Below are 23,977 nucleotides of genomic sequence, written 5' to 3'. Positions count from 1 at the left end.
TAAGACAAGTGGGAGCAGGAGTGCCCTGCAGCTCTGCCTTTCCAGCTCAGCTGCGAGCAGCATAGGGATGTAGAATCTACTGATGGACACCAGCTGCCTACTCGTATGTACAAGAAGCTACCACAGCACCTGAATGCATGCCTAGGACAATGAAGTGATTGTCACCTTAAGCTAATTAGAAATCTGGCCAGGTGTACTGTATTAGCTTTTCAGCTTCTGTTACCTTGAGCAAATAGCCATATACTGGTCGTACAGAATTTGGCAGCCTGGGTTTGAGAGGCTGTTGTTTAGGATTAGGGATCAGGGCCAAAAGAGGAGGAGACAAACAAGTTCCCTTGGAAGAAGTTAAATGCTTCACTGTACCTGTGTTTATTTTTAGAGTGAAATTGCTTTATGACTTCCTAATGAGCTTAAAAGTTGACAAGGATTTAAACTGTCTCTGGCAATACCCGGAATGTATTGAGGTGTCACATTAGCTATTCTGAAATAAAACAGACCAAAACAATAGCAAACAATCTCAGCTGATTAGAATTTCTATCCACCTAGTTAATATTTGTAGGAAGCAAAGAATATATTTAAGGGTACCCTATGCTTTCTTATTCAAGGCAAGCATAAATAAATGCCAGGAGATGTCCTACCTTGTGTTTTGAATTGTCAGGAGGAATGGGAGCCACTACTGTGTCATGACTCTTTGTGCTGCATTTGCATTCAATTCACTGATGAACTAAATCGACAATCACCTTGAGCGTCCTGAGCGATGTCGTTTAGAGTAACCAGAAATCCTGGCTATTTATCAGTGAACAGGGGTATCGTTGAGCATCAGCGCAGTTCAGAATTCGATTTAACAGCAGGTTTCTTAACAGAGGCCAATCACGCCTTCTGTGTACAATGCAGTAAGCCTTTCTTTGGGCTGTGGTCTTTTCAAGACTCACAGAAAGGTCTTTTCCAAGGAGACCCTGAGATACTGTCCTTGACCATTTCCTAGTCTTTTCAGCCATCCTAAAACCAAAAGCAACTGAAGAATCCCAAGGGCAGCTCCTTTGGCAGCTGAAGATGAATCCGTATGTCCAGCATGGGCAACTGTGTCCTATCTCCTTTCCTTTCTCAACATTTGATCTAATAGAAGTCATGACACCTGGGGTGCTGATAACAGCAAGAAATCTGTGTGTGTGTGAGAATGTCACCATTTTGCATTAAAAAGGGAAAAACCAGACACTTAAAGAATTGTTAAATCTGAGTCAAATATCTATTTAAACAATGTGAAAGTTACTGTGTGCTGCTGATTACCCCACTGTAAGCTTCTTGATAATTTTTTTTCGTTAGTGTGTGTTCTCCATCTCTTTGCCTTGTTGGAGCATGTGCATTAATGTATCTATTGATATACTGTCAGGCTGCTTTCTGTGGTTCAATTTGTATCACTTTAATGAAATTTAAAGACAAGTTTAAAATAAAGCTCAAAGGGAAGATAAAGATTACTATGAAAAATAACTTTGGAGTAATTAAGGTATATAGGCAACCTTGACACAACTTGTATATGAAGAAGAGAGATGGGTTTTTGCATGTAAGTAAGTAATGGGCGTTTTGGGAAAACTGGGCTATAATTACTTTGGAAGTCAGCAAACATGAAATATCAATTTAGTATTGTACCTTTTATTGGGACAATTCAGTAATGAGTAGTGGAAAAGGGGGAGGTGACTCGACAGGTTTTGTAACCCAGGACATGAGAAGAAATGGTCACTAAAGGTCTAAGTGCTCTTGTTTGTTTCTTTAATAGTATAACATTATTGAAGACTGTTGTTGATCACTTAATTCTTCGTTACAATGCTGAAGGTGGGTTTGTTTCCACGCTGGTGTAAGTCCCTGAAGGCTTCCACTATTTTCAGCAGCCTTTGCTTGCTCTTTGCGTCACCAGTATTGCCCATTAACTGGTGCAGTGTCTCTCTGGGACTAAAGGTACTTCTCGAGGTAAAAAGAGGAAACCCAGTATTTACGAGATACTAAAATACCTTGCAGAACTTGCCAGACAATTTCTGCACTTACATACTTCTGTCACTTTCTTATTCATTGCCTTTTTTTTCTTTCTTTCTTCTTTTTTTTTTTTTTTTTTTTTTTTTTGTGTCATCTTCCTCTCAGGACTCTATTAAGTGGCTTCCCAAGTCTCCTAAACTGCACGGTGGCCACAACTGGAGCTCCCAGGGCTCTCGCTGGGCCTCCTTGAAAGGAAAGGAAAGTTTTCGTGGTGGTAACCTGTACAAATTCAGCTCCGCCAATGGAAAATGGAGGGAAGGAAGGATCAGTCCTGAGCAAGAAGCGGAGGAACTGGAGGATCCTGATGAGGATGTAGGTAGTTTCCTTGAAGTCAGGAGGGACAACGTTGAGTTTCTGTCCAGAAACTACAACCCGCCCACGGTGCTATGCGGCCGAGCACTTTGGGTTAGCGGGAGGCTGCACTGCCTGTGGTTTCGTGTCCTTGCTTGTGCAGAGGGTTCAGAATCATCCTCAATGTTTTATTCCTTTACTTTACTTGCAATTAAATAATCCATCCAGACCCCAAGAGTACAGTGCAACTTGCAGTTTAAGACAAGTAACCTGAGCAATGATGAGGTATACATATTTTTTTTGTTTTACTCCTACTTTTATCCCCGGTTACCAGCATCCCTCCATCTCTTTCAGGTAAGCAGGTTGTTAGCAGCGCATTTGAAGCTCAGTGTCTCCCAAGGAGTGGATGGTAGAAAAGTGAGGTTGCAGTACTACTGCACTCCATGTTTAGTGTTCTGGGCAGTGGTCTTCCGGAGGGATGATGTCTGGGAAACCCTGGATGCTGTGGTTTCTCTAACCTGCGCCCAGGTCACCTGTGACTGTCTTCTGGGTCACAGCCTGGGAAGAGGAGGTTGTGATTGCACTCTCACAGCCTTTCCCTTTCAGGGCATTGCTCACCAGTCTTTCCTCCAGATGTTTGCTGGGAGTTGTGGGAGGAACTGGAGCTCCTGCTCCTCTGCCAGGACCTCCGCTCCCTTCCTAGCCCCCAACAGCTGCTGGTTTGCCCCCTCCTTTGGCCCCTGCTCCCAGACCTTGCTCCTGGCCTTTCTCCCTGGCACCCCGGCACTGCAGCATCACTGATGGGTCCGGCTTAGTCAGCCTGGCACTGTTAAAGAGAAATCTCCCGCAAGAGTGAAAAAGATAATGAAATTGTTATGTGAATGAAAGCTAAGCAAATTCCCTTTTAATTTTAAGTGAAAATAGGAAGCAGTTGTGCCTTGCCTGCTCTCCCCAGGGTTGGTGATGCTTCTTTTCATCCCAACTGAATACAGATTGTGGGAAAGCTCCAATATAGATTGAAAAATGAAGTGTCCAGTGGGGTTTCTGTACAGCTGTTCATGGTAATGCCACTGCCTTTTATTTCTGATATTAAACTTGCAAGCTTAGGAAGACATTTATTTTCAAAGGTGTTGACCTTTGTTTGCTGCATCATTTTACTGCCAGCAGAAGATACAAAGATTATGGTAACACGAAGATCTGATTCAACCTTACTCAGCAAATTAAGGAGAAAAAATCAGCTAAATATAAATAAAGCATCAATAAAATTTGAACAGAATTTGGAGGTCTTGTCTGAATTTCAGTTAATCACCTTGTTAAGCAAAACTGATAAGTGGAAAATTTCATTGTGTCTTGCAGTCAAACTTGTCTGAAGCTTGTTTGGTCAATCTGTTTTAATTGTCTATTTCTCTTTTCAAGCCCTTGTGGTTTAGCGAAGCATAGGGTGACGTTGTCAGTTCCTCGCCACATCCCAGGACAGCTACAGCCTAGAGCCAGGAGTCAAGGCATTCTTTGGGATGCCTCACCTCTGAGACTCCACTTCCAGTGGACCCCTAAATCACTAGATTGTTAGTAAGTTTGCAGGTCCCCCACTCGCTGCCGTTTGCAGCTAAATAATGTCAATCCAATTACTCTTTTCACTAAGACTTTTAAACAGAATCTTCTTAGAGCCACAGATGCGAGGCAGGGGCTTGCCTTTGCTCTCATACCTGTGCTCCCAAATATAGAAGGTGAGCAGGAGACTGCCCAAAATAGTTGCATTCCTATGCTCCATCCTTTTCATAGGGCATCATGGAATTTCGTTGGGTATGTATGGGTTATATGTACTTGGCTGGGCCAAAGGACGTAGAGCAAAGCTGTATGAATCCCTGTCCTCTCCCTGTTCCTGTAATTTCCACTCCCATGTTGAAGGAAACCAGCCCAGTGGTAAAAGAAAGATGTTTCTGTATATTTGCTTTGAAGTTGCAGTTTTTTCTTCAGTGAAGCAAATCCTAATGCACAGCAATGTGAGAGAGAGGAGCAAATCCGACTTACCACGGGTAGTGTCTGGGTATCAGATAGGTGTTATCCTTGCTGTCACTGTGTTTACCTTTTTTATCTTTAACCCCCAGGAACCTATTTCCAAGTTTTCTGGCAGCCTTTTTGATACCGACAATAGCATGAGAGATCAAAGAAATGCACGAACGGCTCTCCAAGAAAAGCACAAGTCAGCAACAAAAGGGAAGACCCTTCCAGGGACTAGCACTAAGGCGCAGCCGCCCGTCTCGGCAGCTGGCAGCTTCCCCAGTGAGAGCGGCCAGTTCCCAGAAGAATCGGGAGCGGTGGATGCACCGCAGCCCCCGCTGAAGGTATTGAACCGCTGCGTAGGCTGGGCTCGCTGATGGGGGGTCCGCGTCTCCGCAGGGAAGTTTGTGCGTCCATGGGGAAGTCCACCTTGTGTGCGAGGCAGTTTATAAAAGATATAAAGAAGGGCGAACGTTGCATGGTAGATGTCATGAGAATTACCGTTCACAGAGTGTGAGCTGAGGTTTGTCCTTGCTTCTACTGGCTTACATGGAAGAAGAGTTTTCCATTAAAAAAAAAAACAAACCAAAACCATTCAATGCCGTCTCATTTTGTATATCCAGCTTTGGACTCTTGTAAGGTCAAGTCAAGGGTGTGCACGGGTGGGCACTCAGCTAAGTCTTCACTCAGTCCATGGTTTAGGAGCAGTGGCATGGCTTTACCCTCATGGTGTGAGAAAGCCTTTGTCCCGTGAAAAGGGATGGGAATGTTTGGATGAAAATTTATCAGTCGGGGGTGCAAGATTTGGGCTGAAGTTTATGGAGAAAGCTATGCTCTGAATCCAATAGGTGTATCCCATCTTAGCATGTTTCGGAGCACGTGAGGAGGAAACGTGCCTTATGGGCTGGCTCCCAGGGGTGGCCCAGTCGAGATCACACCTCCGCTGACTGCCCATGGGGCGGGAGGGAGGGGGCTTTGGGGGAAACAGCCATGGCTCATCTGCCGTGCTCTGGCAATAGCGGAGATGCAGAATCGTGCTGCATCCCCGGGGTCACGGGATGCGGTGCCAGGAAAGGCGGCTCGCCCAGCGTGGCACCCGCGCTGGGACCTGTCACCAAAGCACTGCTGGCAATCACGGGCTTGTGAAGTGTCCAGCATGCGGGTAATGCTAAGTCTAAGCTGCGTTTAGCAGGGTGGCTTTCATTTGGCTGATAGGGTATTTTCATGCCTCTTCAGGAATTAGGAGTTTCAGATGAGTATGTTATACGCGCAAGACTAACTGCATACGTTTGTTAAATTTTGTAACGCAGCTGTGTTGAAATATTCTTAATTGTGAAATATACCAAGTTATTCAAGCCTGAACTGTCTTAAAGATATGAAGCAAATCAGTGAAAATAAGAGCATTTTGCAAATGTGATAAGGTGAAATGCAATTTGCGTTCAGATTCAGCTACGCTATGCAAAGTGTTCCTTAAATTTAATGTGATTGTTGTTTTAGCAATTAGCAAATTATTATTTACTACCGAGCATATTATATATTAAGTAAAAAAACCCCATCAATTAGGGGGAATAATTCTTAAATGTAAACTGTCTTTGGAGCTTGAAACTTATTTTGTTTGGCCTTGGTTGTGCATTATGTAAATTCAAAAAATTATGTAAGATACTGAGCAGTTGTGCTAAATTTTGCTGGTAGCAGCAGGAGGAGAATAGACCAGATAGATTACAATTTGTGCTGCTTTTTTAAAAGCTTTCTCGACGCTTTTAAGTCAATGGTTAGAGCGCCGTCAAATCTTTTGACGGAGTAACACATTCACACAGAAAGCCTGTTTAAAGAAAAGAAAATTACTGTAGTAGTGCTCAAATTCAGTTATCCGCCCTCAAAAGAGTTGAGAGTAATCAAATCAGACTGTAGAGGAGGTTCCAAAGCACAGGTTTTTCACAAACTTATAAAAAAATAATTACTTTTCACTCCTCCTGTCTACTGGTGTCGTTGCCATCATGAATACTCGGTAAATTGCTGGGTATTATGAAACAACTGATTTGGTCAGCAGCCTTATAAACAGCCTTATATGGTTTTGGCATGACTCTAAAACTTGGAGAAACGACGCATTCTTGGTGTTATGAAAGAGCAAAGACTAGCCTTGCATGTGCCAGTGTTGAAGCGTAGTACCGTTTTAATCTGGGCTGAGCTCTATAGGGGCAAATCTACTGTTCAGAGTGGAAGGTAGATTTTCATTGCTCGTGTAATTAATAGGCAATGTTTTTGATTAATCAGGCCACTTATCCCTTATAATTCTTTTCCAGATAACCATTACTGTGTGCAGTCAAATGGGGAGTCTTGGTATTAGCATTGCTGGTGGAAAGGGCTCATCTCCATGTAAAGACAATGATGAGGTGCATTTCATTACTCAAAATTTATCTAGTAATTGTTAGATAGAGACTAATAAGCAGATCTTTGAAGTTATTGTGTTTTGTTATTTTCTTTCTGAGGTTGTCCTCTATGTTACATCACTGTCTTTGTAATAAAGCTAACAAGGGGAAACATGGGTAACATTTCCCAAAGTAGAAGCCGGCAGTAGATTTTGATGGGGGAGCTCCTGGAGGGATGATTTTGGAGAAAAAACCTGAGGTAAACCAATTGTTTTCCAAAAACAGCCTGATGGCTGAAACACTGTTGGCTAGTTTCCACTTTCTACCTTAATTTGGGGTCACTCCCTTGGCAATCCACATGCCTCTCCCATCCCATTTGCTCATTCCCAGGAGCTAACTTGATTTGAGAGAAGTATTTCTCACATCTTCTCACTTAATTATCATTTAAATAAATCTTTGTTTCCCAGTCCGTCCCCCATGGCACAGTGTAAACAGTTAATGACTTTTGTTCATTGTTGTATGTGTCAGCCATGGAGGCTTCTTTTTTCTTTCTAATGTGCTAAGACACTTAGTTTTTATTTTCATAGAGGCAGCAGAACAACAAGTCTTGGAAATTAATTGCTTCCTGTTTGGTTTTTACATCTAAGAACAATGGAAGAAACTGTGTCAGGTCTGAAACCTGTCCTTTTGTGTTACCAGGGGATCCTGATTTCACGGCTGCCGAAAGATGGTCCAGCAGACTTGGCTGGGGTACAAGCAGCCGGAGACAGAGTGGCAGAGGTAGATGTGTGCTTTGTCAATGTAGAGCATGTTCTCTTGTAAATTATCCTTAAATCAAATCACCCAGAGTAGGGCAATTAGAGATCTAGACCTAGGCTTGCTTTAGCTTTTTAGCTACTTCCCAAACTACATGATAAAGAAATTATAATGACATTAAATTGCTGTAGTCCTTCTTATGTTCTGGTTTTCAGATCTTTGTGTTCAAAGCGCTTAACAAAATATTACTCACTTAAATGGCTGATTCCTGAAGGAAAATAATGGTCTTAGTAAGCATTATATGAGCAAAAATGCAGTTGTACTTGGTCCAAGAAGCTTTCTTATGACACTGTATTAGATTTACCAGATGAGTTCATTGCAGTTGTTACACAAAAATACAAACTAGATGAGCTTGTTTCTCCATGGTAGTTTTTTGGTTGGGAGAGAACAGCTCACAGTAGCTCCCCTGGTGGAGGCTTACAGTGCCAAGTGCCAAGGGATAAATGTGGCGCTCGGGATGCTCCACCTCAAGCCTCGTCTTTCCTAGCAGAAGCCACTCTCTTGAGCTTCTGAGGTTCCCAAGAGCAGTGGTGATCACATACAGCTTTGTGATATATATTTTTGACCTACTGTTAGGTTTCCACCTGCTGAGAAAGGCAGAATGGGAGGAGAGCCTCTACAAAATTACTTTGAGGTGAAACCGGTCCATAAATTTTTTCAGCTCTTGTTCTCTTAAACTGTTATTTATACTTGCTTAAATAAATAGTTTTTTACTCCAGCACACTCCTTGTTGAATTAAGGTAGGATAGAGCAAGCAATATTGTATGTCTATTAAGTTGCCAGGAATAAGGATACAACCTATATCAGCCAAAGACAAATTAACGATAAATTAATCTACTAATTTTGTAAAGCTATGCTATAGGCTTATTAATAGCGGACTGTGCTCCACAATCCACACGTGGAAGTTAGCTTAACATTTTTAAAAAGGTTAATTACAGATAATTATCTGTATCATTTTACCTTTTTTCTTTTATGAAAGGGTTATCCTTATCTAATTTTTGTCTTTTAACAGATGTGAGAGAATTTAAATAATTCTTTACATATTTCACATTATGAGATCATCAGGGAAAAAAGAATCAGGATTTTTAGTTGCAGTACCGTTAACTTCTGAACAGAATTTCTGGTAAAGTCAGTATCTTAAAAATCAATCACTTTGCTCAGGTTCCTCCATGAAGCTATAAATCATTCTTATTTTGGGGGCTATTTGAAATATACTGTCTACTAATGTCTGTTCATTTAATGAATACTGAAACAAGTTAAAGACAGAAGAAATTTCTGTTCCATACTGTTCTGTTCCGCTGCTGTTATCCTACAAATAGTTAAGATTTCTCTGTCTTCCACAAGATGGCAGAATCATTCATGTATTTAAAGAACATAGAAAAAAAAAATTCTGCTTTTTGTGTGTGTGGGAGATGAGAAGGAATTGATGCATTCAGGTGTGCTATAGGACTCCTAATGTTTTGACCACAGGACTAATCTGTGTACAAATAACCAGCATTTTTCTCTTGTTACAACTTCTTATTCTTGAACTGACCATTTCAACAGTTCACATATACAGTGTGTTTGTCAAAACCAGCAAGAATTGCAATTTTATTTCCTTTCGTTGTCCAGCCACATATAACGATAGGGCCAGGCGTTTGTATGCTAACCTGAGAGGGAGGGAATTGCTCTTCTCAAACAGCATTCAGAATAAAAATATGTATTTCTGCTGCTTTGTTTTTAAAGGCATCCGTCATTTCAGAACCCGATGCCCTTGATGCTGGTCCTACTGAAGCTTCATCCAAGGGCAGCCCCTTCCCAGCAGTAAATCACATCATAACAGTAAGTCAGATGTCCCCCGTGAGTAACAAACCATGCTTAGCTATGTCCTCTGTGTTGTCTGTTGTTAGTGCTAGTAAGGATGGTAAAGACCGGCACAAAACTTGTGAGTAGCTGTGTAAAAGGAGAAGACGTACCAAAGATCAGTGACCCCACCATGTGTTTACTTGGCTGTCACTGCAGCTGGGACGTGGATTCTGGAAGAGCTCAGCTCCTGGATAAGCACCAGTGTAGCAGTCCAGAGCTTTTGAAACGTTCGGTTTGGGGACTTTAAGGGTGGCGTCCATTCCCTCCAGCTGGAGTATTTATTCTGTTGTCTGGACTCCCTCTCGAGCTAATGGAAAGAACAGCATCTCCAGGGTGCCTCTTTTAGGAGGAAGAGATTGAGCTGCTACCTGGAGGTGACCATTTTTATCTTTTGACTGGAGGGGGAACTTGCATGACGGGCTGAGACTGCATGCCCATATTTTAGGTGACTGATGTCAGACAAGATTAAGCCTACCACACATCACACGAGGAAATGGCTGAGCCCACAGGGTGCCTTTTAGAAATCAGATCCACTTTTGTGAACTTCTGTAAAAAAATTCAACTCTCTGAAGACCTACCGCAATCACGGTCATCTGCCTGCACACCTGAAATTATGGCTTTGCTCAGAAGATACAATAAGATCAGGGTATCTGACTGATCAAGGCCAAAAAGCATCCTACTTGTATTAAGCCTGAAGTACCAGGAAGCAACAAATGTTTCTCCTGCAGCAAACGCCAGAGGAATGCTTTGATTCCTCTTCTTCCAACCTTTTTTATCGTCTTCCAGGAATACCACTCGCAAGCCAGCTAGTGGCAAAGTTCATCTACTATATAAAAGCCTATAATCAAAGATCACATTCAATTTTTATTAACCATTCACATTTTTTTTTAATAATGTGATTTGTTAGTTGACTGAAAAATAAGCAAATAGACCATGGAAACCTAGTTTCCTCTCATTTCCTATGTGGATTACTATTTAAGAAGGGTTGGGCTTAAGCTGCAGCTTTTGTCTATGAGATGGACGAATAAAGGTTTTCTCTTCTATTCAGTTGCTTAAGGAAACTTATTTTAAGGCCTCTGGTCTCCAGCATCACCTTGTGAAACATTTAGACCAGTTTTATTTTCCAGCTGAAAATGCCTCCATTGATTTTTTTTTTTTTTTTTTTTTTTTTTTGTCCAGCTCTACTTGGTGGCTGTTTTTTACGGTGTTAACCCACATTGCAGGAAACACAAGGCTTCCTGTTGGAGGAGCCACTGTTAAAAGTGTTGATTCACACATTGCTAGTGGCCTGGATCTGTTGCAGTACTATCTGACTTTTAGTGTTTTTGGCCAAAAAGAGTAAATTACTATTTTTTATGTTGTATGCCTCTTGGAAAAATAATGCTTGCCTCTAAAGAAGTTCTTCAGCTGCAAGGAGGGGAGGAGGCAGATTAGTCCAAGCACGGTGCACAGAGGGAGTCAAGTGGCTGAATATGTTCCAGGTGTCAAAAGTAGCTAATGTGCAAGTTCTTTTGTGGAGAAGCATTTGTATTTCTGTTGTGGGTTTTTTTGTTTTTGTGGTTTTGTGTTTGGTTTTGGTTTGGTTTTTTTTTTTTGAATCAAAATCTTTGTGCTGTAGCAAATTGTGTATGCTATTGCCTTTAACCTAGAGCAACATTTGTCAGTCTTCGGGATTATTGGCTTTTGAGGAGTATCCTGCTGGCCGGGGAACTGGTCAGTATCTTGTCTACTCTCTTGCTGGGTTTACTCTGGTGAAGTTCCTCTTATTCCTCAGTAACTATCTAATCTGAAAAACATGTACAGCTTGGCATCTTATGGAGGATATGCTTTGCAAGTTGAGATAAGCAGATGGCGGTAGGACCTTAATACGGAACCTTCTTTGCTAGGAATCTAGAAAGGTTCGTTTCCTTCATATTGCTGATGAGGTTTCAAGAGTTGAGTGCATCTACATCAAGGGAGGGAAGGAGAGAAGCATGGTGTCAAAGCAGCCAAAGGCTCCTATTCTTCCTGCAAAAGCTGCGTTATGTGTTGGATGGTGCACGTCCTCCTTCTCCCTCTCTTCCATGTCATCGCTGCTTCCCGCCCTGCAGCAGACTCTGTCTTCATCTATTTATTTCTCTTGAATTTTTGTAAACATCCTCTTTGCATGTACTATCTGTGATAATATTTGTCTCTTACTTGCTAGCCATAGCCCTCTAGCCATGTCTTGCCGTCGCCCATCCCGTCTCCGAGCCTGGTGCTCTGACATTACAAAGGCTGATGACGCTGCCAGATTCAGGTTTTCTCTCTGTTCTCCATGGACCCGGTTGCTTTAACTTCTTCTAAAAGGCTCATTTGAATTGTTAACTCATCCAGCCAAACTCAATTTCAAACCCTTTGTGCCAGCTTTAAGATTTCATGGCAGTGTGAATGACCAGTAATTAATTGGACAAACAATTAGAAGTTCTTTCACTCTGAGTCATTGTTTTGCAAAGGAAAAATGAGCATTGCCCTTGGTTTTAATGATGATTGAGTATTTCATTGAAATGTAGAGGCCCCAGAACTTTGATTACAATTAGATCCTTCTTTATTTACTGTATTTTATAGACTTGTCTCAATTATGCTAATCACACCTCAAAAATATGGAATCTGCTTATTTTAATTTTTTTAATACATATAGATCAAAATAAAAATATTTTAATTGAACTGAAACCAAGTCTTTGAATTTTAAAATGGTAACCTTAAAACGAGGGTATCTGTGTAAAGATGTGCATCAAAATATAACAGATTAGAGCCGCAACTGATGTGGCTTTCTACATGCAGGCTGTGTGTAAAATACTGCATGTCTAACTATGAGGGGAAAGAAAACCAGGAATACAAACATTGCCAGTAGTGCTCCATGCTGACTTTAACAGAAGGAACTTTAACTTGGATTCTGGAGGCTCTGTTTCCAGTTCTCTCTGTTTTCTGTCTTCTGTCCTCTGCTCCTTGTTTCCTACTCATCCTCTCAAACGCAGAACCAGCTCTGCACATTCCTTCTCCGTCAAAAATATTTTCGTTCAAGCTCTGACTGAAATTCCCAATGGATTTTGTCTGACTGAAAGGAGAGTGTTGTCAGGTTTCAGCATTTCCGATCACTTCATGACGTGCATCATTGTGTTGTCTTCTTTGATCCATTTTTGGGGCTACCGACATCATAAGGCTAGTAGCTACTTTCTAATTAATATCAGCTCTCTTAAATATTTTAATCTAGTATTTCGCTTTAATTCTTGCCATATTATTTTATTTAATTGTATGCCTTTTCCCTGGGAATTTCCTCAATTAGATTTTTTCATATAGTTTATCAGGTATACAAGTGTCACTTGTATCAAGGGTATTCAAGGAAGTTTGAAGTAAGGCTTATCAATTAAAAGTGATTGTGTACAAGAAACTTAGAAGTGTCGGAAAAATCTGAAGAACTTTTTCAAGCTAAAAAAGCCAGATGTTTTGGTTGCTTTCTTAAAAATGCAGAGATACCAAATGTTCCTAAATATGGTAAGAGAACAGAAAACTTCAGTGTGCTAGAACCTGTGATGTACATCAAAGTGAAATGCTCCTGTGCCTGCAGAAAGTGAATATACCGTGTGCCCACGATGCGTAGGTTGCTCGTTTTCTGCCTTTCTCCCACATCGTTTAGATGCAGGTCATGAGAAACCTTACATGGATGAGCAGATCTATCTTCTTCATTTCTAGCTGATATAGAATTTCCAGGAAAAAGTCTTGGTGCACTTACACCAGTTAAAAATCTTCAGAAATCGAAGTAGCAAACATTTTCTTCCTTCATCTGAGCAGGTTAGTTCTAGCCATATCAGAAAATCGTAATCATATAACTTAAACATAATAAAACTTATTTCATGTTTCTTAGTCATTGTCTTACTTTTTTTAATTTTTCTTTTAATTTTAAAAGCGAAACCAGTAGAATGCTCAGGTCAGAAAAGCACTATAAAAGACGACAACTGAAGTGGGGTTCAGAGTGTCCCTGTCATCATCAAAGACAGATTTCTTCTGAAACTCATTTCAAACAACGAAGACCTTGCTCACTGTGTTTGATTGACCTGTTCCCATAACACCGTATGACCCAATATTTCAGTCTTCAAGGTTGTTTGTTTGGTTTTGGTTTTGTTTTTGTTTTTAATAAAGAACTGCTTTATCTCTTCTCCAAAACATTTTCGTGGTTCTTAATCTTGTCAGGTAAGGTTATCATTTTTTTATTCTGAGGAGGTAAGTTGGTTTCAGAAGTCAGGAGCCTGGCTCCTCCCTGCCTTGCATCTAGTGCAGGTTTACACGCTTGTGAAGAAGCCCCTGCGCAGCCTTGTTGGCTTTGCTAACCCTGTCCTCATCCTGTGAGCTTCAGCCCAGTGTGAGCACCCGTCTGCCATGATTCTCCTTCTCCATTTCATCTGCTGCCTTGGTTCCGCTTTTATCTAAGTAACTGAGTGCTTCAGAGTCAGGATGAAAGACAAAAGGTGTGTGGTATAGGCACTGTATTTATCTCCCTAGTGTAGTGGTTAGCGAACTTATTTTGTGAATTTGGGGTTAAGTTCCTACTCCAAACAAATGCTTCTGTTTGCACAGCCTGTCTTTGATCCTCTCTTCCTTTTAAGTAGTTTTCTCATAGGACTCGGTCAGAATTAACTCACTTCCAACTTTAAAATCTTGGATGTTGCAGAGCTTGTAATTAACAATGCTAATAGGAAAAACCTTTACAAAATAAAAGTTATTCATTGATCTTTTCAAGATACCATATTCAAATACCTTGAAGCTAACGAAAAAAAAAATCTACAAAGTAAACCCACTGTACGGTAGACCATGTAAGCACTGCAAACAATATAAGCAAAAAGAGACAGGTAGACTTAAGCAGGGCACCTGGAATCATGCTGTAGGACACAGCATGCTATTTGAGAATAAAAGAGGATAAATATTTGAACAACCACAGTGATACAAGTGATCGGCATCATCTCCCCTTGTGAAAGGTGTCTTCGTGGAGTGTGGGAATCCGTCAGGGGCGAGGCTGTTCAGGAATGACCGCTGCATTTCACAGGAGCAAGGAGCTTTCTTCAAAATCAAAGGATTGGTAACTTGGGCCACGGGTAGCATAGCTTATGGGGCAGTACCTTTTAATTTTCTTCAATCTTTTTATAACATCAGGCCATAAATGTTTATACAGAAAGCACTCAAATGAAAATCTGTGTATCAGGTTCCAGTGTCAAGAAAGTCATTATCCAATGGTACATTAGGAAATGAAAGAAGTGGAGCAAGGACCGTTTCCGTAAGCAGCCTGAAGCATATAAAAGCCTTTTGTGTCCAAGATGCAATGGAAATTGTCTTTCATTTTTGTCTGTTGCAAAATGCAATGGTGAGTTTGACTGACATCCACCTCCTTTGCCTTGTGCATGTCCCTCGGGAGGCACTGAACTGCCCAATAGGAAGGACAGAAAGGAGCTTCACTCTACATGCGATATGCCCAGACGGTATATATACTACACACTAGGAGACAGATGAAACTTTCAGGGTGTTCTCTTGCTATCCCAATAACAAGTGGAGAAAATACCCAGTTGTAAACCTGGCCTCTAAAAGATACCAATCTCCAGAAAATGCCCACAGAGGAAATTGTGGGAGAAAGCACCTGTAACAGCTCGTCTGGTGCATTGATCCTGCAGTAAATCACGCTGAGCTGAATTAGATTTCAGAGCAGATCACCAGGCACAGTGTGGGAAGAGCAACAAGCTCGGGCAAGAGGGACGGGCTGGTGGGGTAGCCCCTGCTCAGAGCCCCCACCAGGCTGATGCAAGCACAACTGAGGCAGCGCGTTCAAAAATACGGTGCCAAAACTCAGGCACAAGTCATTGTCAGTGCTCGAGAGCAGCGTGGCTGCTCCAGACATAAGGATGAACTGAATTATGTGCTCCCCTCTGCCAACCCGGAGCAGCAACAGGTGCTGTCCCAGAGGCCGCCCTGCTTTCCTTGTGAAGAGGTCTTCTGCTGCCCTGCGTAACGAGGTGCTTCCACAGTGCCTGTGGATGGATTTGTCTTCCCCATGATGCAGAAGAGGTTTATAGCTCTCTCTCCATCTGACTTGACAACTTCTGGAGTTTAACTGCAGGCCTTGAAAGAGGTGAAATAGCTCTGTAACACACGGGGGAAAGCGATGCAGCCAGGGATTTCCAAGACCTGGAGCGCTGAGGGCGCTCCATGAAACACGTGCCAGTGAAAACGTTCCTGATAACAACGCTACATGACAAGAAGCTTTGTTGAATGCCTGGACGGGGTTTGCAAATTTGTAGGGTTTCGTACGTGCGGCCATGTGCTAGGTGGTCTTTGTGGTGCCCCCTTGCCCCCTGCCCCAGCCGCCTTCCCCACCGCACCCTGGCTGCCCAGACCACTTCTGCCTGGCGGTGAGATTGCTTACGGGCAGTAAATTCACAAGGAACTAATTAGATCTTTTTCTGCCTCTCTGACTTGTATGTCCTTGTATGTTTTCTCTTGGGGAGAAAGCTGCTTTTATCCATTGTCTCTATCTTCAGGAGCAAAGCATCACATTGCTTTAATTAAAAAAAGCCACCAGATGCCAGTTTTCTCTGAACCGTGCAGCAGTTGATCAGCCCATTCTCTGCGGTTCTTGGTGGATACATTTTGGCATCTTCTTTTTAAAACCATTATTTAAAAATCCAGCTGTGTAACATTTTTTAGGTGTGACTAAATGCCCTTCTTCATTCCAAATTTGATTTAGGCAGTTTCTTTTATGAACACAGTCATTATCAAGTGCAACCTTTTGCATCTAGCAAAGGCGTGTTTTCAAAGTTTAGCGAGAAGCCTGAATTTCTTATTGTTCAAGTTTAAAATACTATTGTCATCACCAGCGATGACAAAAAAGGTAAAATTAAGATTGAAAGCAGAAAATGATTCATGAGGTTTATGCAAACCTCTACAAATGCTCTCAGCTTGGTAGATTATTTCTTTTCCCCTCTTTCCACCGGCTGAAGCGTACCAGCCTTAGCACTGCTGTCAGTGAAGATCAGCTGTTAAGTCAAATTTCAAAAATATGTAGTATTTAGACATACGGAGTTGATCTAGGCAGGATTCCCTATTAGAGGTGTTTTCTAGCTGAGGAATATTTTCTTTAAAGAGTGATCTGTTCGAACTAGGGTTAAAAGTATGTCTGGTTTTCTTCCAAAAGGCCAAAATCCAAATCCTTTTCCTCTGCTCCTATTCTTTCAAACTTGGGCTTTTCATGTGTCGTGTCGTCTTCTGATTCGTAGCCTCTCTCCCCGGCGGCTGGCCATGCTCTCAGCCTTGCTCTCAGCCATGCTTTGCCCTGTCGTTGCTGGTTACGCCTTTCCTGTGAAGTTTGGGCTTTAGCCGTGACTCTTGCCTTGAGAGCTTTCTTCTTCTGCTAAGATTGGAGTATGGACCTGTGAGAGGGGAGGTCAGGGGAAAAGGAAGGCTTATGAAGGGGAAAAAAGATGATGGGGTTTGTTCTATTTGGGTTTGGTTTTGAAAAGGTTATAAAAAGCCATAATAAACTGACAGTTCTGTAACCTTTTGGACAAACCTTTTTATTAGAAGGGGAAAAGGAAAGCATATGTGTACAACTGGAAGTTAAAAATTATTGCACGTTAACGTGATGGCAGGACATCTCATTTATCATGCTTTAAGAAGATGCTTTTGACTGAAGTGTCGTAGCTAGTTGTGATTTTGTTCCTATCCTGTTTCAATATGAAAGAATTTTTGCAGGCAAGACTGCAGCTGAACTGCCCCAGGGTATTTAGACTGGTTTGTTTTACTGCTTGTTGCAGTGGACTATGAGTCCCACGTCTTTGCTTCAGCTGAAGGACTCCAACATTCAAGGGAGGGTGGTAATTCCGCTAAATAAGAGTATCTGAAATAATTTGATTTTTAGCTATGCCTGATTTAAACAAAAAATCACAAAGTGACTCTTTATAGTTTCCGAAGTCTTAATGTTTTTGTTGAAAAAGCATAAGAAAGATGCAAACAAGGTAGTGAAATTCCCGTAGTGAACACACTGGTTTTAGAATCATAGAATGTGTTGGGTTGGAAGGGACCTTTAAAGGTCATCTAGTCCAACCCCCCTGCAGTAAGCAGGGACACCTTCAACTAGATCAGGTTGCTCAGAGCCTCATCAAGGCTGGCCTTGCATGTCTCCAGGGATGGGGCCTCCACCACCTCTCTGGGCAACCTGGGCCAGTGTCTCACCACCCTCATTGTAAAGAACTTCTCCCTAATGTCTAATCTAAACCTGCCCTGCTCTAGTTTAAAACCATTGCCCCTTGTCCTATCACTACATGCCCTTGCAAACAGCCCCTCCCCAGCTTTCTTGTAGGCCCCCTTCAGGTACTGGAAAGCTGCTATAAGGTGTCCCCAGAGCCTTCTCTTCTCCAGGCTGAACAACCCCAACTCTCTCAGCCTGTCTTCATAGCAGAGGTGCTCCAGCCCTCGGATCATCTTTGTGGCCCTCCTCTGAACCTGCTCCAACAGATCCATGTCCTTCTTGTGCTGAGGGCTCCAGAGCTGATGCAGTACTCCAGGTGGGGTCTCACGAGAGCAGAGTAGAGGGGCAGAATCCCCTCTCTGGATCTGCTGGCCTCGCTTCTTTTGATGCAGCCCAGGACGCGATTGGCCTTCTGGGCTGCGAGTGCACATTGTTGGCTCATGTCCAGCTTTTCATCCACCAGTATCCCCAAGTCCTTTTCCGCAGGGCTGCTCTCTATCACGTCATCCCCCAGCCTGTATTGATAACGAGGATTGTCCTGACCCAAGTGCAGGACCTTGCACTTGGCCTTGTTGCAGTTCATAAGGTTTGCTCGGGCCCACCTCTCTAGGGCTCACCTCTCTTTTGGTACGCTCAGGCCCACCTCTCTTCTGCTGACCTCTCGCCTGTCCTTTGTGACGTTTACTTTTTAGGCACTGAAAATATAATTTCAGGGGAAAAAAGGAAAATAGTAATCTGCTCCAAATGATTAATCATACATTTTTCTGAAAAGGTATTCTACATTTTTTGATGGTTTGGGTTTGGCTGGTACTTCAGGTATTATTTCAGTAATGAACGCATGATGATGGAAGGTGAGTAGGAAGACTTTGCGATTTCAACAGAAATATTTTAAACAAGTTCAGGCACTATTCAGTAAAACAGTGGAATAATGCAGGGTCCTGGATAATCTGTCCTCCTACACCAGGATCAGCTTCTTCTGAAGAGTTACTGGTAGAAGATGGTAATTCCACACCTTCTCACATGCCTTAGGCAAGCAATTTGAACTCAGCTGCCCATGCTGGAAAGCTTTTCCTTGTTTCTGTCCTAAATGTCTCTGTCTTGCCCTGCCTGTGATGGACAGTGGAAATAGTTTGCTTCCTCTTTGTTGTGACATTTTTTTGCACATGAAATCTGTTTTCCTGTCTTCCCTCAGTTGTGATGCACCAGGAAATGTATGTTCAAATATGAATACTAAAGAAAAGCTCCAAGAGCAAAGCTTGCCTATTAATAGGGTGAAGCTGCAGTCAATGAAGATAAGCACGTAAACCTGAAAGCAAGGGTAAAATTCCCCTGGGATTCTGTGAAGAGAAGCACTGGGTTTGAGAAAGGGATTAAACAGAAGATAATACAAGTTTAGAGTTGTGGAATTTTGTTACTTTGTTGGTTTTTTTTAAAAAAAACCCAAAACTGGAAGAGGAAAGGAAGCTGATAAAGCTTAGACTGTGATTTTCCTGGGGGCAGGGTGAATGTGAAGGCAGTAATGGAGGGTGCTGGCTTCCCAGGGGCTAGGTAGGTAGGTGAAGATGGAAAGGCTGCTATGGTTAGAACTATCATGTGTATTTCTTATGTCCATTTTGTGTTGGTTTTTTTTTTTTTTTACAGGAGATTAATTGATAACTTTTGATGCTAAGAGAGAGAAAGTAGACGCCCGAGTCTCTTTTTGCTGAATTAGGTTGTGGACAAATGCATAATCTGTTACTTAATTTGGTTTGCTTTCTATTTGCGCTTGTGTCGGTGGCACAATCCACAACCAAGAGTTGTGTTGTCGTTGGTACCTACAGTTCAGCTGTGAGGAAATCAAGGCTCCTCCCCACCCTGTCGGGGAGGCGGGCATGGAGCAGGACGGTTTGCCACTGAGGAAGGAGCGATGGTGGGTTTGGGGACAGCAGGAGTGGGTCTGGGGACAGCAGCGGTATGGGTTCACATGGGGTGTCAGAGGGGGAGTGGGCAGGGAGATGTGCAGAAAGCAGAGGGACAGAGGACATGTCTGTGCTTGGACCAGATAATTTGATTTGTTAGAGAAACTCAGCAGTGTATCTCTGAATCAGCATGGGTGGGTGTATGTGTGAGCTTTCACCTGCCTGGAGAGGATACGGCAGTGCTGCTGTGGATCAGAGCTGAGCTTGCTCTCCTCTCGGGAGAGCAGGTTTCCAGCCTTGGCAGCGCTTCTGGGCCAAGAAGACGTTCACGTTCAGCCTCCGCTGTAGAAAGTTGGTCGGTCGTCTAGTGCCGGTTCCTATTTCTCTGCGGCAGCTTGAAAGATTAGATGAAAGGCTTCCCCCCACACCACTTATTTCATGGAGGCGGTTGATACACTTGCTGTGGAAATATTGGACCAGCGTGAACCGCTGGGCAGGTGGTTGAATAACGGGGAGCCCAACCGGGGACGTTGGTAGGAAAGTGGCGGTGCCGGCGGGGAGGGGGTGTCCTCCAGAGGCTCCACCTCAGCTCAGGCGCTAGAGGTGTGCAGGCTTTCAGACCGTGGGCATAGGAGAACAAACAGGGTGTGTCATCAAGGAAATGAGATGAGTTTTCGGGAATGTTGTGAAAGCCTAACTACAGCTTGCAGCATGTTGAACAAACAGCGAGAGATGCAACAGAGTATTCGTGCTGGAATGAAGCATCCTGTGGGACTTGTTCCTCTGGCAATATTGTTACAATCTCAGATTTATGTTTCTTTCAGATGTAGGTAATTAATTAAAAAAGAATGACTGTTTTTTGGGGGATAATTAAAATGAACAATGGTCTCTAAAATAAGGAGTATTTCAGAGTGCCTAACAAAAAAAAACAAAACCAAAACGTCTCCAAAGGACCTTTGTGCCAAATCAAAACTCTGAGTGCGTATATTTAGGAGTGGTGGTGGAGTGGAACAATTCACAAGAACTTCATGTTATTAGTTTCAATTTTTAGGGTGATGCCTCACCAACAGCTAGATTATTTTTGTTCTGTGTCATTGATTGAATTTACTTTGTGATTGTAAGACCTACTCCCATCATAATATTGGAAAGATAATATGCAGGAATCAGGTTTCAGAAGTCACGAAATGTTTGAAGAAAAGCTTTATTAGAGAACCGTGTTTGATTCCTTGCAAGTGGGATCGCTGGGGAGTAGAAACCATGCTGATAAAGAGTATTTCAATAACTGACATTCAAAATGGCTAAGGGCTACTCTTCAAAAGGAAAAAGAAGCACTGGAAACTCTTCCTTCAGACTCGCTTATGCAGTACATGCCTGGTCTTGGGGAAATGTGCACACGTCGATTTTCAAGCGGAACCAGCACACAAAGAAAGCTCTTCCCTAAGCTTTGAACAGACAACTCAATGAAATGCAAAGCTTGGTCCTGGCTATTTCTGCAAGTGACTTCGGATAGGGCATAGAACTCGGCACCAGTTTTTGAGGTGGCACAATTTCAATACCTGACCCAGTACACCACCACACGCGCACAAAGGATGTGCATTTGCTGTAGCACAAAGCAGTCGTCTGCTGGCTATTGCTAAGAGAGCAACATCTTTCATCAATCAACAGAGCCAAGAGAAACACCCAGTGTGCGGAAAGCTTATAAATGCTGTCAGGTGTGCATAGCAGAAGCAAATCTTCCCGGCAGTTGTGAGCTTGGCCAATACTTCTGATTTATATAGCCTATTTAAAGCTTCCAGAAATGTGTCCTTAGTATAAGCAAAAGGAAAATAATAATAAAAAAATATATAATCGGGCATTCAGGACACCAGGGAACATAACTAAATTTATACCTGGTTTTAAAATTGGTTTACGGCTATCATGGGTGAGACTCAACTCCGGACTGACACCTGCAATTTGGTATCTGCGTGGAGTGAGCCTCCTGTGAGCCAGGGGGGTGCCAGGGCCCCCATCGTCGGTGGGGTCAGAGCTAATGCAGTCGGTGGAGCCTGGGCAATAATTAATTTGACATCAGCGCAGACACCTACCAGCTGGCTAGCTGAATAGCCACGAATAGCGTCTATGTGCTTATGTCATCTCCTAGGTCAAATAATATGCAGTAAGGAAATAATCTATAACCAATTGAACTGTGTGGTGTCAATATTAAACATTCTTATAAAGTGAAGAAATGAACAAAGTAGATAATAAATATGAAATACTGCCTTTCTTGAAATGTTTCAGACTGTTGGTAAGATGGACATTTTATTTATTACACATTATTGTATTACCTACTTGTTAGATATATCAGCTTACTGTTGTGTGTGTTTTCATTGCATGTTAAACTTTTTTGGAAAACTAGTAAAAAAAGCAGGATGACTTTGTACATCAAAGTTAAATCTGTAATGATCCACTCATTGATACAAACCATTACTGATACATTATTTGGCTATACATGAAGAACCTGACATTCTTCTGTTTTCTCAGTTACAGCATTTAAATTAATTTTAAAGCATTACAATATGGTTCTCAAAGAACACAAAGTTCTTGGCCAAAAAATTGATATGATTCAGATCCATGTATGCATATTTATTAACTAATGAATTTACACATTGATATTTCGTCTTAATGTTTCCCTTAAATATATTTTGTCAGTAAAAAAGCCAAAATATGTAATTTTTCAAAGCTCAATAATGTATAGCCTTATGATCCTTAATTAATCCTTTATTGCTTTCAGGTGCATGAATTTAATGAATAGTGAAGTTAAATAACAGTAGATGTGTATTTTTCATATTTACTTGTCTTTATATTTTAAAGATCTTTTTGTCTTTTTTTTTCTTTTTTCCCCATGAAAATCTTTTTCTTATTTGTTTTTTTAGTTAGCTAATGAAAGGAAAAGGCAATTTATCTCAGTTTTGCTTTAATTATCACTGCAATTTTTGGCATAGAACAGTTCGCCTGTCAGGAGGCCCTGTGGTGTTACGTCTCTCGCATGTTTTTCTCATCACCTGCTTCCCCTGTACCTTTAAAATATCCCCTTGAAACACTTCCCTGCTCTCGATCTGACTCTTTTCTCTGCAATCTTTTGCATCTTGCTGAAGATACCTCGGATAATCCTCACGCGCCCTTCCACTTCCGACGAAGACACCGACCAGTTGCCCCCAGACCCAGATGACTTTGAGCCCGAGGAACCCGACAGCGCAGGCGGCCGTGCCTATTCGGACTGTCTGAACAGTGCTTTTTATCCTCCCTAATAAAGTACTTTTCTGGAAAGAGTTCGCCGGTGGTTTTCTTTCCCATTGTTCGATTACATTTAATGTAGTACTTGAACTGCTATGCCTTATTTGTAGGGAAAACCGTGACACGGAGGTTGGATTTGAGCTGGGGGAGCAGAACCCGCATTTGTATTTCTTTGCCTTGAACTTTCCTTCGGCCAGAACTCGTGCGCTTGAAACAAAATGCGCTGGGGGAGGTTATGTGAATGTCACCACGTGTTTCAATAGCCACTTGTAAGGGCGTCCTACAGCACCTAAATGCAACGGTGAAAAGAGCAGGTGATTTTTATTCAGAAGGTACTTTACCCTTTTGTAAACACGCTGAAAACAATGGTATAGTTTGTTGTTTTTTTGTTTTTTTTTTTAAATCTTGTGTCCCTGTTTTGTCTATATAGCTCACCCTTTTGTCTGTCCCCAGGTTCCTTTGAATTGTCCCTTTTAATGTTGTTTTCTAGGAGAATAAAAAGTCCTTTTCTGTCTTTTAAATAGTGCTGTTTTTTTTCTCTGCAGAGAAACGTTATTTCCATTGGAATTCTGTATCTCATTCTAGCGTAATAAAGAACAGTTTCTCCAGGTATGTCAGTAATGCCAACGTAAACCAGATTTGAAGGGGACCTGTAAGTTACATCTTATTAGATCTAAATGCAGGAGGCGTCTTATGCAACTGTGCACCCACGAGTGAACTGAGAAGCAATTTCTTACGCTTGAGGAACTGTCTGAGACCTTTTTATTTCTTCTCCTGACTTGCATATAAGCAGACACCTTAAATTTGCCTTACTGCGATATACCAGTATTTCATGTGCATATATATGTGTGTGTGTGTATGAGGTAAGCATTTAAGAGCAAATATTCTTGTACAACAGTGTCCAATCCTTTAATTCTCTTCACCGCTATTCAGGTTTCTCGTGCATTTTGAGGTGCTTAAGAAGAACCTTTTGGGATTGATCTTTATTTGGGCTTCCATGGTGCTGCCTTAACCCGGAGGTGGGGTCTGGCCCTGCTAAACTGGGATGTCATGACTTTTTTTTTTCGTGTGCATTGATGCTTTTTATAATGTAAGTACAGTTTCTTTTCCTGTAAATATAATATAGCACAACTCAGTGACCTGGTAAATCCTCATCTTTTATTCACATTCTGAAAGGTTTCTCAGGTGACTGTTCATATATGACTTGA

At 42.0% G+C, this 23,977-nt stretch overlaps 1 protein-coding gene across 1 annotated transcript; it reads left to right on the top strand.

The window, feature by feature from the left end:
• Window positions 1-757: 757 nt before the first annotated feature.
• On the top strand, window positions 758-23,198 carry LOC134513756 (uncharacterized). The gene is made up of 7 exons (XM_063330920.1): window positions 758-883; window positions 2,134-2,340; window positions 4,428-4,664; window positions 6,624-6,713; window positions 7,389-7,469; window positions 9,231-9,326; window positions 22,631-23,198. Exons 1-7 carry the CDS (start codon window positions 758-760, stop codon window positions 22,781-22,783), a joined length of 990 nt encoding a protein of 329 aa, XP_063186990.1. The 3' UTR covers window positions 22,784-23,198.
• The last annotated feature ends 779 nt before the right edge of the window (window positions 23,199-23,977 follow it).

This window comes from Chroicocephalus ridibundus, chromosome 3, assembly GCF_963924245.1.
Source record: "Chroicocephalus ridibundus chromosome 3, bChrRid1.1, whole genome shotgun sequence".
Classification (NCBI taxonomy): Eukaryota; Metazoa; Chordata; class Aves; order Charadriiformes; family Laridae; genus Chroicocephalus; species Chroicocephalus ridibundus.
This window is presented reverse-complemented; position numbering and strand designations above follow the sequence as displayed.